General features: G+C 45.7%; 1 protein-coding gene across 1 annotated transcript; it reads right to left on the bottom strand.

Annotated features, from left to right (window-relative positions):
• Nucleotides 1-1,819: 1,819 nt before the first annotated feature.
• rs1a (retinoschisin 1a) lies at nucleotides 1,820-9,641 on the bottom strand (the record flags this gene model as incomplete). The annotated part of the gene is made up of 6 exons (XM_084440014.1): nucleotides 1,820-1,972; nucleotides 2,416-2,611; nucleotides 2,855-2,996; nucleotides 7,070-7,187; nucleotides 9,267-9,282; nucleotides 9,586-9,641. The coding sequence occupies 6 exons, from the start codon at nucleotides 9,639-9,641 to the stop codon at nucleotides 1,820-1,822; spliced, it is 681 nt and encodes a 226-aa protein (XP_084296140.1).
• Between the last annotated feature and the right edge of the window lie 6,703 nt (nucleotides 9,642-16,344).

Raw genomic sequence — 16,344 nt, 5'->3', positions numbered from 1 at the left:
CTATGTGTAATAATTCAAGATTTCATTATGAATATTTAATTGATGACACCTTTTTCTGTCACTCAGAATTCATGATATGGCTAATAAATAGTAGTACATATTTATTGATTTTATTTTAATTTGTTGATTTAATATGATTTATTTGATTGAATGAAGCCACAGTATAGACATGTTTTCATCTCTGTGCCTGGTGATATCTTAGATTGGTGGTTCAGGGTTGTGTCCTCAAGGTACTTCTCTATCATCATCACCATCACCATTATTATCATCATCACCACCATCATCATCACCCTCATCATTACACCACAAACATTTCAACATCAATTGTTGTACTAAAGCAACTTTATGTTGTCTTTTCTTGTCCAGTAGACCTGAGTCAGCCTGTTACTGAAACCATGCTGTTTCAGATGTAGTCCACTTCGACAGCTCAGTACTCCACTTCCCAGCAGCCCCTAGGGCATAGCTCTAGTGGGCCAGCCAGCCTATCAGCAGGATGCAGTGACTTTGCCCCAGGGCTGCACTAGATCTGTCCCTGTTCTCCACCCTCTGCTCTAGTAGTCAATCAATCAATCAATCAAAGCTTTATTTATATAGCGCATTTCATACCCAGAGGCAACACAATGCGCTTTACAGAGAACAAGGGAGGTGGGCAGACATCCCACCCCTACATATTCCAGAGGGTAGTGTACTTGTCCACTTGGGTACTTGTCCATTTGTGTACTTCTTCACCCCACTGTATGGACAAACAGATAAAGAGAGAACTATAAAACAAATAAATAAATAAACAAACCTTCATATATACGGCAAAAACTCTTTATATACATACAGCACTTACTGAAAATCTGATACTTTTTAACATGTCTTTCACTGCCACAAGCCATGTACAGTACATCTCATATTCATGTGTGTTTGCGTGTGTGTGTGTGTGTGTGTGTGTGTCTGTCAATTGTTAAAGCTGTATCCGTATACAGTATGTGTGCCATTCATTTACAGCGTTCTTTATTTAACCTATTTATCTATTCACATATTTATTTTGCGTCTGTAAATAAGAATTAAAGTGTGATGTGTCTACCCTGTAACATGGATGCGTCTTTACTCAGCAGTGTTTGTAGTTCATCTGAACTGAGCTCATGTTTGGATGAAAAAATGTTTTCACCTCCCACAACATTGTATTTGAGAGGATATTTGAACATTACTTTCAAAGACCCACGGACGGGATAATACCCAAAACCAGTACAGGGGGACATGACACTCAGAGACAGCCAAGATACAAGAGTTTCTTTATTTCAGGAAAAAGGGTTTCTGTGGTCAGTCTGAGGCTACAGAATTATAGACCTGCAAAGCACCATGGGAAATTGAGTTCACTGTCACAAACCACCTGTCACACACAGCACAGTGACACAACAACAACAACCTCAAGACTGTCTCTCTGGCGCTCCTTCCAATTCTGAACACCGTTTCCTTTGCATGGCATTCTACTCCATATCTCTCCCCCACATCTCTCTCTCTCTCACATCTCTCTCTCTCTCTCGCCTCCACCTTTCTCCCTCTCTCTCTCTTACTGCAAAGATGGGAACTGGAAGACATTAAATGCATCAGTTAGATAATAATTAAAAAGGAGACGTCTGAGTTAGATAATAATTAAAAAGGAGCGTCTGAGCTTGAAAAAAGAACGGGAACAATTTGACACTAAAATGAATCGCAGACACAAGTATACAAAACTAGGAAGCATCTGATGTCGGGATGTGGGAGTCAAATGGAGAGACTGGGGGTGTGGGGCAGCACAGAGGGGTGGGGGGGGGGGTAGAAAGGTCAGGGTTCAGCTGCACTTGCTCATGCAGAGCAGCAGCTCGATGCGCATGGCGATGCGTGTGTGCCAGCCCAGAGGCAGCAGGCGGATGTAGCGAGCCACGATGGGCGGGCGCAGGAGGTTCTGCACCGACGAGGAGCGGTCCGAGTTTCCATAGAACACCTGGAGAGAGAACGGAACAGAACAGAGCGCTCAGAAAAACTGGTGGGAACGGAACAACAGAACAGAACTCTTAGGCCCGCGGTATACTAGCTATTTAAGCTGCACAGCCAACCACACCCGACTCTCCAAAGAAATGTAAGAAACGTGTGGTAGCCACACAGGAGAAGCGCTTATTGGGCCTACGCATAGTTAAAAGCAAGTATACCGCAGGCTTCAGAACACCCGGAGAGAACACAACAGAACACATCAGAACCCAACCCAACCCATCAGAACACCTAAAGAGAACGAAATACAGCAGAACACTTAGAACAGCTGGAGAGCCCTTTTACCAACATGGCCCAACATCGACACCCAAGTCCAAGCTTTCTTTCCCACCCAGTCTCTCTCCCTGCCTTTACCAACATGGCCAACATGCAGTCCCTCTCCCTTCTTCTCTCTCTCACCCGATTGTTGCCAGTCTGGTCCTTGTAGGAGACCCAGTTCAGCTTGTCATCAGTGCGGTACTGGACACTGTACTTGGTGACCCACTCGTCAGCATCACAGCGTCCTTGGGTGAGGATCCCAGACACCACCTGCACCTCCCTCAGGTCAACCTGCAGCCACTGGCTACTGTCCTGGAACTTAGACAACCACGCACACCTGAGGGGCACGGCAAGGTGCGTGAGAAAATGTGTGTGTGTGTGTGTGCACATGTCTCTGTGCATGTGTGAACAATTACTACTTAACCTTCTATATATACAGTATATTGTTATCTTAATCCATTAATTACTTATTACTGTTATTGTGTTTTGCATATTACTTCAATTTGACTTTGTTGCTTTGGCAGAATTGTTGAAACTTTCATGCCAATAAAGCCTCTGAATTGAATTGAGTGTGCCTCACCCGAAGCCCTGGCTGTTGAGCCGTGCTTTGCCAGGGGTCCAGGAGGAGAACCAGCCAGAGTACTGGTCCTGGTTGGAGCAGGTAACCTGGTCCAAACTCACTGACCCAGCCTCGAAGCCTAGCGGCTTGTGGTACGGGCACTCTGGGGAGAGAGCGGTGGGATGGGGCAGCGCGTGCGCGCACACACACACACACACACACACACACATTTTAATCATTTATTTATGTCCACATAATAAACAATGCATACAGGGACACAAATACTAAAGGCACAGATTAGTCTACACTCACAATTAACATGGACAATGTCTTTCGCATACAAAACACATCACTCATGGGTACAAGTAGCAACGTCTCCGCCATATATGGTGGCTGCCAATAATTGCAGAGACAGAGCAATATTTGGCGAGCCTTTTAGCTTCCTTCTTGGACATCCCAAGTAGACGTAGTCCTCTGACAACCAACCTATGAACATGTCCAAGGCTGCCAAATATGAAAACAAGTAGTGTACCCCTGTAGCCTAGCTCTGAGATGGTATTTACTGCTCTTGAACAAAAACAACCCTGACTCTTTAAAACTGTTGTTGGCATGCCTGGAAGATGTCAAAGCATGGTTAGCTTTAAACGTTTTATGTTTTAATGACAGTAAAACCGAGGTCATGGTGTTTGGTCCCAGCAATGCCCATGTGTTTCCTCCTGCTGATCTAGGCCCTTTTAAACATTTTGTGAAGCCAACTGCCACTAATTTAGGGGTGAAAATTGACTGTGACCTAAAGATGGACAAACAAATTAATGCCGTAGTAGGAAAGAGTTTTTTCCAGCTCAGGAGGCTGTCCAAGGTCAAACCTTTTTTATCACGCTGTGTTTTTGAGCATGTAATACATGCTTTTATGACTTCTCATCTCGATTACTGCAATGCTTTGTATGTTGGTGTCAGTCAGGCCTCTCTCTCTCGCCTGCAGTTAGTCCAGAGCGCTGTCGCTCGCCTGCTAACTGGTACACGTAAGCAAGAGCACATTACCCCGGTACTGGCTTCGCTCCACTGGCTTCCTGTGCGTTTTAGGATTGATTTTAAAATCTTGCTACTTTTAAGTGCCTAAATGGCTTGGCACCCATCTACCTCTCAGAACTGCTGGAACCCTATGCTCCTTCAAGGTCCCTCAGGTCCTCTGATCAGCTTCTCCTGGTTGTCCCCAAATCCAGGCTGAAGCTCAGGGGGGATCGGGCTTTCGCAGTGGCAGCCCCTAAGCTCTGGAACGAGCTACCCCTGCATGTTAGACAGGCCCCCACTCTGCAGGTGTTTAAATCACGACTCAAAACACACTTATACTCTTTTGCGTTTTCCTGACATGGCCTAAGAGACTTGTCCTTTTTCATGTGACATACTGCGTATGTTTTACTATGTGCTCTTTGTGTGTTATTGTTGTTTGACTTGTACAGCACTTTGGTCAACTTTGTTATTTTTAAATATGCTCTATAAATAAAATGGTATGGTATGGTAAGAGGGTTGGAATTTCAAGACCTTAGTCATAAAGGCTTCCTCAAGGCTTGTATCAAAGGTGCATGCTATCTCTAATACAGACACTTCTCTGGACTCTTCATTAACCACAACAACATCTGGTGTGTTAGCACCTGTGAAAAGCCATTTTGGTCATTCCAGAGATGGAACATAGATGCATTGACGCAGGCATGTGTGTACATTTTCACTGATGCTGGGGAGTGGTGTGAATGTCCTTAACTATTAGGTTCACTATTCTATCATGACGTGCTATGTACATTCCTTTGTAAGCATAACAGCCATTCAAGATATGCGATAGTGTTTCGGTAACCTGTTCTGTGGTGTGATGCAAGCAATGAGGAACCTGAGTTGGCAGATAATTGAACAACATTAATCTGCCTCGGAAACCGTAATACTTCTTTAATACTGGGAAAGGAGGGGGGTGAGAGAGGGGGAGGGAGAGAGAGAGAGAGAGATGGGGAGAAGGAAGAGGGAGACTAGAGAGAGAGTAGAGAGACAAAAAGAGGGAATGAGAAATAGACAGACTGGGAGAGTGTAAGAGAGATCGGGTGGCAGCAGGTTGGCAGATGGTCACCAGCAGCTTTACACCATCACTATAGCATACCTGTGACATACATGACATACATACATGACATACAGTACATGTTGTTGTTGTTGTGGTTGTTTACAAGATTGAGGGAGAGGTGATGGGGTTCGGGACCTATTAACTCCCTAGATAAGACCTCCAGGATGATCAGTCTCTGTGTAATGAAGCACTGTCAAACCTGCTGCCCCATACCCTGCCCTGGTGACTGAGAAAGGGACTTGAACCCGGGTCAGCCATGCTAAATCGTTATATTAGCCTTGTAAGATGAAGTCTGTGAGTTGACTCCTGAGGGGAGCAATGTTACTCGTTACAATAGTGAGGTTACCTTACCATACATTGGTAACTGCTACATTGTTCTACACCTATCAGTGTTAGCATTAGGGACTTCCTGGTCACCTGACCCCCCTGTCTTCATGTTTATTTTCCGGCTGTAGCAGCCAATCAGGCGGTGGTTCTGTCTGAGAGGACAGGGCCTATTCTGGCTGGGGTAATCTGACCTCATGTTCTGGTAATGGGATTATAGTAGACTAAGAGCTCTGCCATACTCTCTCTCCTCTCTTTCATCACTATCTTCTTCTGGTCATCCATTCATCTTCATTCTCTCTCTTTTTTCTTCATTCCTCTAATGTCTTTTATATCCTGCTAAATGTTCAGAGGACATTTCAGTTGGTGGTAATGGAGCATGCCTAGCCTCCGGCACTGGATCTGTCGACTGGACACACACACACACACACACCCTCCCAGCCTGTGTGAGGTGGAGCAGGGAGGCTCTCCATCTGGTGCCATGAATGATTTTCCGACAGCAGCAGCAGGTCACAGGCAGAGACGTGTCCCAGTCATGTCTCACTCTCACCCTCCCTGTCACACCTTCATTAGGTGTCACTTCAAAAGGTGTGGGGCAGCTGTGGCTCAGGAGGTAGAGCGGGACGTCCAATGATCGTAGGGTCGGCGGTTCGAATCCCGGCTCCTCATGTCCACATTTCGAAGTGCCTTGGGCAAGATACTGAACCCCAAATTGCTCCCAATGAGCAGGCTAGCACCTTGCATGGCAGCTTCCGCCACTGTCTGTATGTGTGTGCGAACAGGTGAATGAGAGGCCATTGTAAAGCGCTTGGGATAAGTGCTATAGAAGTGCAGTCCATTAACCAGACCAGCCCAGCTCATACTGTCACTATACTGCCTACCTACTCCTGTCACATTTCACTTTGCCTACATACAGGTATATATCTGCATCCTTCCTGTCAGCCGTGCTAACAGGCACATTCCAACATCACTACACAGCAGGGCTAACAGAGTCTACATCCTGTCTGTCACCCCCTGCCCATGCCTCCCTCTCCCGAGTCCCTACCAGTTCCCTCAGCCTCCAACCAGAAGCTCCAGCTCCGGCGCCTCCAGATGACTGGGCCCTGACTGGCCATGTGGAGAAGAGGCCAACAGTCAATATATCAATCAATCAGTCAATGAAGTCCAACTGTTATGTCCCTCTGATCAAAACTCTCAGTCACAAAGGGTTCAAATCCGTAAGAGTGGTAGACAGACAAACCTGTATCCTACAGAGCACATTGTGTTGGTTGTTACCCACCTTATTATAGTGTTTTTGGTCCCAGAAATACCATAAATCACCAAATGTTGTTTCATGTCTAGGGACACAAAAAGGTATCAAACTGATGATTTATGGTTTTTGTGTTAATATAAGAGCAGTTAAAACAGACCGGCCAAATTTGCCCGCAAACACTATAATAAGGTTAATAAGGTAGCAACTTACCCATTAATTTCCTATTTTAGACCCAGAACACCACAGGTGTGACAAAGTTGACTAAGCCACTCAAAATTCTCAGTAAGTGGTGATCAACATTTTGTTCAAATACCTAGTGTGGAGGATGTCATAAGGTCTTATGGCAATCAGATGAAAAACTATACATACATACACACACACACACACACACACACACACATACATACATACATACATATACATACATACATACATACATACATACATACATACATACATACATACATACATACATACATACATACATACATACATACATACATACATACATACTGCACAGTACAGAGGGAAGGAGGTATAGAGTGCAGATTCTTACCTGGCATGCAGTCCTGTCCCCAGACAAGGGAGGCGCGGACATAGGAGGTGAACTCTGGAGGAGACTCCACCCCCTCACAGTCACACTTACAGGCCCTGCCCGCCCACGGCGCTGACACCTGGAACACACACACGGTTCAGCACACCTTAGCTGAACATCTCAAACATTGGTATATGATACTGAATAACTTGGTCTGATAGACACCTACCTCCTGAGTTTGGAAGTGACTGAAAACTGCTAAAACAAACAAACAGGCAGACAGACAGACAGACAGACAGACAGACAAAAACACATTATTAGAGCTGAATACATTTTAAAGAAGACCTATCATGAAAAACTAACTTTTTCAGTGCTTGTGCACATACTGTACATTTGCATCTCTGACGGGTCTACTAACACAAACTGTGAAATAAGAACCAGTCAGTTTTCTGTGGGCAGACAAATTCGGACAAGCTATTCAGATTTTCCTGGGCTTCTGACATCAGATAGGCTCCTGAGACCATCCTGATTTCGTAAGCTTACATTCTGTTTCTTTCGCAAATCAGTGTGGATTCTCACTTCATAGAGATCTGTTTGTGCCAGATCAGAAAACGATCTCACCAATCAGCATTGGCTCTGAGGAATTTAAAAAACAAACAGCCACTCTGGGGCGGCTATAGCTCAGTTGGTAGAGTGGGTCGTTCAATGATCGAAGGGTCAGTAGTTAGAATCCCAGCTTCGACTGTCCACATGCCGAAGTGTCCTTGAGCAAGACACCTAACCCTAAATTGCTCCCAATGAGCAGGTTAGCATGCTTGCATGCATGGCAGCTTGCATGGCAGCTACTGCCCTTGGTGTGTGAATGTGTGTGTGAATGGGTGAATGAGAGGCCATTGTAAAGCGCTTTGAGTGCCGCTAAGGTGGAAAAGCGCTATATACAGTAAGTGCAGTCCATTTACCATTTACTCTGGGCGGGTTTATGACAGCGAGGAGCAGTTGAAGTTAGCACATGATAGACAGATGGTTCATCCAATCACCTGCCAAGTATGTGCCTGCCCTCTTCCAAACAGTTTCGGATGGAGAGTTCCCAGATGGTTATGCGAAGCAAACCATCTGGCGCATCAGGTTAGACATCAGAAGCCCCCCATCTGAAAAAAGTTCTGCTGCGTTTGCATTGTTTGAACTTCTGAAGGCGTGGGGGAGTAGGGGTGAGGAGCAGCAGCTCATTTTCAGCTCAAAGCTACAGACACAGAGACAGTAGCCTGGCTTCGCCAGACCAAATTCGTAAAAATGTGAAGGGTCTGGAACTGCTGACTCGGTTTCCAAGTGGCGTTATCAATGATCGCAGACCAAAATGACTGAGCTGGTCTAGAAACAGCTCGTCCAGAACAGGACTGAAACAGAGGGGTATAGAGGCATGCTACAATGCTTAATCTGAGTAGTATTTTCAGCAAAAACATTCAGAAATGTCTTGGGGACCCCAGAGACCTATATTAAAAGGAGCATAAAATAGGATGTTTAACTTTCATTCATTCAAAAAGTTTATTTGGACAGGACAATGTGCATGTACATAAAATGTTCAAGAACATTAAAATGGGTACACCAGATTTAGCTCAGAACTACATTCCAACTAAAAAATTGTCCATACCAGCAGAGAGAGGAGAGGGGAGGCTACAGGCAGCAGGGGGTAGCCTACCTATTTAACATACTAGACAGAGGCCTCAGACGTTCATATTCACTGCATCATTTCACACTCAAAATACCAAATGGCCATTTAATGATAAATTTAAATTAAAGAATCACACAGCTAGATAAAAAACATGATCAACATCAAGATATGGTTCCAGCCCAACTCAGTAGATACTGCCAAGCCTTTTGTGTGAGGCATCTGCACTGCAGATCCTACTATCAATTTACTCTGACAGAGTATCAATCCCTCTCTACCGATCGATCAAATAATCAATTAATCGGGTGTAGTCTGCGGTGGCCAGAGGTGTAGTGGACGGTAAACCCAGGTAAACTCAGTTTTCAGTTTAAAATTAGCCTGAGAGTTTACTCACCTATTTTCTGATCAATTGTATCAATGAGGGGAAACAAGGTGGGTAAACTCTGCTCTCGCAGTTTTACCCAACTTTGTATTTACCACTACTCCCCTGGTATAAGCATACTGAAGGCTAGTTTTTCGGTGCAGCTTCCCACCAGGGGCCGGAGTTCGCACCTTGGTCTCGCCAAATCTGAGTATGGCAAGACAAGAATCAAGGGGAAAAAATCTAACAGTAAGGGAAGAGGACGGTTACCTACCATTACATCCCAGCAACAGCAGCACCAATAGAACCCTCCGCGCGCCAGGCTCCATCATCCTCGCCATCATCAACACCCTCCGTTCCAGAACGCAGACGGGACCACACTGAATAGATCTTCATAGCGCAGCCTACATAGACCCACACACGCAGGGGAGTGAGCGGACAGGATTAGCATAATCCGCAGGGGGTTAATGGCCCTACCTAATACTCTTTAGCTGCCAAAGCCCCTCCCACAGATGGCCACCGCCACGCACGGCCAGGCCGGACATGATGGTACAGGACTCTGCCATAATGGCAAACCATAGGGGGTCGGTGGGTTTATGTGTGTGTGTGTGTATACTGCTGCTCGGCCTGGTGGTCCATATACAGTAATAGAGGTGTTTGTAATGAAGGATGTACCTAGGCCTACATGATGACATCCTTTATTTGATACTTCGTCAGGCCATAGGGCTGTAGCTCCCTTCTCACATGACGTTTTATCAGGAGTTAAGTTACACAAATCATTGAATGATGAACACATATTCCAGAGAGCCAAAATTCACGTCCACCACAATAACTTAATCTTTTACCAAGATCTTAACATGAAGGGAAGGAACAGCGTGACTTGGCCCAAGCCCAATGCCCATCAAGGAGAAGTGAACGTTGATCCAGCTGAGTTTAATTTACTCAGGGCTGCTATTATTCTCTACCAATCAAATAGCCTTCTTTCCCACTCTGTCTGGATTTATAAAAGTCAAGGGGAGCGGTCAAGCAATCAAGATTCAGCTAGCGACACGATAAAAGCCAGCCCAGTCACTAAACCAATGCGCTGGGCAGCAAAGAGGAAAACTGAGGCTCATTCAACATTAACTTACAGGGCATTGATGCAGGGTGATAGGCTACCCTCATGCTCTTTTTAAGTAGTTCAGCCCCTTCTATAGGCTATGTCATGTGTGTCCATCCATGTGCGTGTGTGGGGGTGAGTGTGGCACAAGAAATATGCCTACCGTTGCACACCAGTTGAGGGGTGCCCCCTGGGTGTGATTTTTAACAATAAACTTTCAAGTAAAATCACTGTTATAGCCTATTTTTCACTCACTGTTCCTTCGTTTAGAGGTTTTCTGCTTCTTCTTCTGTGTTTTTTCGAAACCTTGCGGCGTCGCGGCGGCCTTGCCGTGAATGCTACCATGGGCGACGGCACGGACGGTGATAGCGAGGATGGGATGGATCAAGGCGGTTGGCAGGTGCAGTCGAGTAAGCAGGACAGGAGCCAAAGTGATAGTTCTGGGGGGGAGGATGTGCAGCGGGAGAAGTTTGGGGGGGCTGGTGCCAGGAGGGGGGTGGTGGAGCGGGTTGATTGGAAGGTGGTGTTTGTTTTTAAGGAAGGAGCTGGTCAGTTTCACCCCCTGAAGACGCCTGCTGCTATTGAGAAGGAAATGGGTGGGATCCGATTTGCTAGTTTCTTGGGCAGCGGGAGGCTTTTGGTTTTTGCGAAGGATCAGGTGCAGAGGGATAAGTTTCTTCAGGTGGATATGCTGGGTGGTGTTCGGGTAAGTGCTCATGTCCCAGGGGCTGCTGCGCAGTGTCGCGGGGTTATCTCTGGTGTGCCTCTGGAGCTGACTGTGGCCGAGTTGATTCAGGAAGTGAGGGGTGGCAAGTTGGTGAGTGCGAAGCGGCTGCAGGCGAATAGGCAGGTGATGGAGGAGCGCTCGCTGGTGTGTCTAAATGATGGCCGGGGGACTAGGGTGGATGTCACTAGGAATGTGACTTCGTGTTTAGATCTGACGTTGGTCTCTAGTGGTTTGAGTGGTGTGTGTGACTGGTCTGTTTTGTCTGACTCTTCTGTGGGGAGTGATCATTTTGCACTCTAGCCTTTGCTCTGTCTGTGCAGGGCGCCTGCGCCGTGGAGCGGTGGTGCTTCCCTAAGGCGGACTGGGGGAGGTTTGAGACCTGTTGTGAGGAGACTGCTGGCGTGGTGTTGTCGGGGGATGATGTGGACAGCTGTGCTGTGTCGGTGACGTCGTTGCTAGTTGGGGCTGCTGTTTCGGCTATCCCTACCAGTGTGGGGCGTGGCAGGGGTAAAGTGGTTCTGTGGTGGACGGCGGAGTGTGGGGATGCGGTGAGGGCGCGTAATCGCGCGTTCTGGCTGCTGAGGTCTCGGTGGAGCCGCGTTGCTGTGGAGGATTACCAGAGAAAGAGAGCCCAGGCTCGGCGGGTGATTAAGTCCACCAAGAGGGCTGCCTGGTGGGGGTTCTGCTCGTCCATAGGCAGGGAAGTTGCCTTGGGCGATGTTTGGGCCATGATTAAGAAGATGAGTGGGCAGAGGAGGTATGTTGGTGTTCCGGTGTTGGTGGATGGGGAGTGTTTGGCGGTCACGGACAAGGCCAAGGCGGATCTTCTGGGTTGTGCATTTGCCGATGTGCACGGTGGGCATCACCTGGATGTTATGCATGCGCAGCGGCGGGTGGAGGTCCTGAGGGCGAGTGTGGATGTTTCAGGACGGCTGGGGGATGATGGCTCCACCATGGATACGGACGTCACACTGCACGAGCTGCAGTTGGCCTTGGATGGATGTGGCTATACGGCTCCGGGCCAGGATCGACTGTGCTATGTTATGTTTAAGCACTTGCCTGCTGCGGGTTTGAGGCTTGTCTTAGACCTGTTTAATAAGGTCTGGCGGGACAGCGTTTTACCCGCCGTCTAGAAGAGTGCAGTGATCATGCCGTTTGTGAAGCCGGGTAAGGATGCAGCTGGTGAGGGCAACTACAGGCCGATTGCGTTGACGTCCCACCTCTAAGTGGATGGAGAGGGTGATCGTGCGTCGGCTGTCCTATTACCTGGAGCATGGGGGGCTGCTGAGCAAGTGTCAGAATGGTTTTCGGGCAGGCATGTCTACGATGGATGCTCTTGTACGGGTCAGCAACGAAGCGGAGAAGTCTGTGTGTAATAAGGAAGTCATGGCTGCGGTCTTTTTTGATGTGGAGAAGGCCTATGACTCCATGTGGAGGGAGGGGCTCCTGATTAAGTTGCGCCAACTGGGTGTCGGTGGTCGACTTCTTAACTGGGTGTTGGACTTTCTTTCTGGCCGGACCTTCTGGGTCCGGGTTGGCAGCGCTCTGTCAGATGTCTTTGAGGTTGCCAACGGCATCCCACAGGGCAGCGCTATTAGCCCGGTCTTGTTCAATGTAATGATTAATGATGTGTTCTCCTAGGTTGGCGGTGGTATAGGGCGTCGCTCTATGCGGATGATGGGGCTATTTGGAAGTGGGGGGGGAATGTGACACATGTGGTGTCCTGTCTCCAGGTGGCTGTTGGCCGGGTGGAGAGCTGGTCTTATGACTGGGGCTTTAAGTTGTCTGTGGATAAGTCCTGTTACATGTTTTTCACTAGGAGGATGCGACTGGAACATGTGCAGCTCACGCTGTATGGGCAGCCTATGGAACGTGTGTCACAGTTCAAGTACTTGGGCGTGTGGTTTGATGAGAAGTGTCTGTGGTGGGTGCATGTCTCTCAGGTTGAGTCCAAGTGTCGGAAGGTCCTGAATCTTATGAGGTCTGTTTCTGGGCATGACTGGGGTGCTGATGGCCATTCTCTGCTGGATCTGTATAGGGCTTTTCTCCGTTCTTCACTTGACTATGGTTGTTTGGTCTATGGGGCTGCTGCACGCTGTGTGCTGGAGCGACTGGATCGCATTCAGTTCAGGGCCCTGAGGCTTTGTCTGGGTGCGTTTAGGTCGACACCCACCGCTGCGCTCCTGGTTGAGTCTGGTGAGCTGCCTCTGGCTCTGCGCCGTAAGAAGTGTTAAGGAATTTACCTCTTGCTTTAGTTTAGATTGTCAAAGAACACGCTGAGTGGTCGATCAAGCTGGTTTTAAACAAAGGCAATAGTTTTATTCTGTTACGTCTCTGCAGAGTCGGACTCTAACACAGGAAGTGAATCCAGGCAAGAGTGAGTTCACGAGGACGGGGTCGTTAGGTTATACAGTGAAAAAGGAAGTGACATAGTTTCAGGGGGAAGAGGACAGGGAAGTGATGTCACACGGCAGAATTTGTAGTTCTAACAGACTGATCTATGAGAACGAACTACAAAGTTTAGAACAACAGTCAAGGGGGAAAACAGAACACTTTGTTGAGACTTGAAATTCATTCACAATTCCCACCTTTGTGGATTAAATATCCACAACTATAATAGAAATGAAAGAATCAACAATGTGGAATCAAATTATAAAATATCATAAAAATAATCCAACATCTTTGGCAAAAACCTAATTCTACACATATGGAAAGGAAGCAATCTATTTCTCCACTAGGTGGAGCATAATAAAGATTAATAAACTCAGTTATTTAACACACTAAGATCATTTTCTTCCCATATGCAATCACGTACCAAAACTCCTTACTTTAATTTGGCATAAGCAAGGTAAAAAGTTAATATGATTATTAATCTAAGACATCATATATTCATGACCGAGTGGGAAAAAACCTCTTTCTTCATTTTAGAGGAAAACCCTTAAATTCAAATTAGAACCAACAGATTATGTATCAAAATATTCCAAATAGTCAATGTCAATGGCACAGACATCATTAAGATCTTGAATTGAATTAATAGTAAATTTAACTTTTTCTATCATTATTAAGGCAGCATAGGCATATCTGGAAGAGCATTTAAACATACACTTAAGAATATTTTTTTAAAATATTAACAATGAAAAACATACATACAAATGATACACACATATTTGAGAATATCCAGGACTTGAAAAAGCATTCCATTTAGGAACATCTAAGATCTGAATACCTTTATCGTTTGCTTCATAGAACTCAATGTAGCATTTGGATCTGAACTAAACGAACAGCAGACATAGCCAGTATTATCTCTAAGGGAAGTCTATTTTGTAGCACAAAAGCACTTTTTCATGTAATTTACTTCTTTAGCTCAGGCTGAAATTACTTGGTATTATGCGATCATGTGTCATGCGTTAATGAGAGAAATAATATACCGGAACTAAATTGAAAATTCTCTATGGTGTCTAGTTTGATTGCTGATGAATTACCTGCATTTGAGTGTGATCAATCTTCTTAATCCTGGAAATTACATGAGCAAGATAACATCCATATGACATTGTTGCAATTTAAAGTTGTATAGGCTATTTCCCTATAGCTCAAAAATACGCCATTTGGAATGGCTCTCTGAACCTGAATTAAAAAATCTCATAAATATGCTTAAAACATTAATTTGTCCTAATCTATGTGTTGTATCTGAAAATATTAATACATGCTGTGATATATTGAAGAGGTCACTTCAAATGGTTTAACTCGCTTTTCAAGTTCAGCCCTGTGGATGCAATTCTGTTAGGCTTTATTTTAATACTTCGTTGATGTAGTTAGGTGCAGAGCAGTTAAACACAGTACCCTGAGAATAGTCTGGAACAGCTCTACAAAGATCTACTTTATAATTATGAATTTTCAATACTTATATACCCACTCTAAACCAAACTCCAGTCACAGTTTCAACAGTATAACCTGGAAATCTTTGTTGCTTTCAAATCTTATATGCAGAATGCAGTATTTTTCATCCATCTTCGTCTACCGTATAGACCCAACAGTCAAGTGGAGTGCAACATTCAAATAGGACAAACGCTTGTCCACGTTGCCATAACGATCCTGGGAAGGAGGTGACAGGCAAGGTCACTTCTTTCAATAGCTCAATAGAGGAAGCCACAGTGTGGTGGCCTATGATTGTGTTTTGCTGAAGTGGCGGTCAGAGTTGTCATCCTGACAGCAATGAGGAAAAGTAGTGCGTTATTCTTTGTCTGATTCCTCATCTGAGGAGACCAGAGAGTGAGCTTTCGCCCTGGTGGTGACACAGGATATTGTATCTTGGTTGTTGAATCCTCGGGCCGGGTGGCCTCGTCCTGGTTTGGAACCAGCCTGCAGTGGCTGGCGTGTACCCACAAAGTCCTCTCTGCTACGTCTGGGTTGGCAGCAGGAACTGGTACGGGCCCAGCCAACGGCACGGTGGTTCCAGGTCTCGGATCACAACCCACTGGCCTGGTTGGAAATGCAGGAAGCTCTCTCAGGTCGGCAATGTCTTTCAGAGACATGGGAGGAGAGACCTGTGAATCCACAGATGAGAGAAACAGCATAGACAAAACAGGAGAGCACCGCAGCTTTTAGCAGCGGAGTTAGCAGCCATACTACCTATGGACACCGGATCAGAGGTTTCAATAGGAGCTTGGCCTTTGCCACCATTTTAAAATATTACACATTAAGTTTCTTCTTCAGCTCTGCATCTTGTTCTTTCAACTACTTTCTAATTTCCTTCAACTACGTTCTCATTACCTTCAATACAACTTCCTCACTACCTTCAATTCAACTTCCTCACTACCTTCAATTCAACTTCTTCATTACCTTCTTCACTACTACTACTAGTCTGTTTTATTAGCAACGACCAGTTAACGTGATAACATCCTTCACTATCCCTGTTTTTTGTTTTTTTTAAACATGATCTGGTCAGTGTGCAAATTTGAAAACATAATGAAAGCATGGAAGATGCAGTATAGGTTATGCTAACTATGAAATGAGCATTCATTCACATTCAAAATCAGAGTGAGAGAGGAGAATATCTGAGAGGTTTGAGCGTGGCTTATTTGATCTCGTTCACTATGTTGACATGTCTCTCCGCCTTCTGGAGGAGGAAGCAGAGTTAAAAACAGTGCATCTTTGAAATGTACGGTCAACAGTTCATTCTATTAAAGCAGCAGCCACGCTGTGTGTAGGTGCGATGTAAAAGAAGAATAGACACAACATGCAGGACATGGACAAAACAGCGTGCGCAGTGCTACTAGGTCTAAAACATAGCGCCAGTGGTAGCTGCCACTGATTTCAAGTAGGACACAAGTCCTTTTTACAGAGTCAAGTCTTTTTAGAGTCAGAAATACTTAAGCCAGTCGGGCTCGTCAGTCCATGTAATCTTGTCATGGGGAGCTAGCTTTTGTCTAATGAGGGTTACGTC

Source organism: Borostomias antarcticus, assembly GCF_949987555.1.
Source record: "Borostomias antarcticus genome assembly, chromosome: 6".
NCBI classification, from domain to species: Eukaryota; Metazoa; Chordata; class Actinopteri; order Stomiiformes; family Stomiidae; genus Borostomias; species Borostomias antarcticus.
This window is presented reverse-complemented; position numbering and strand designations above follow the sequence as displayed.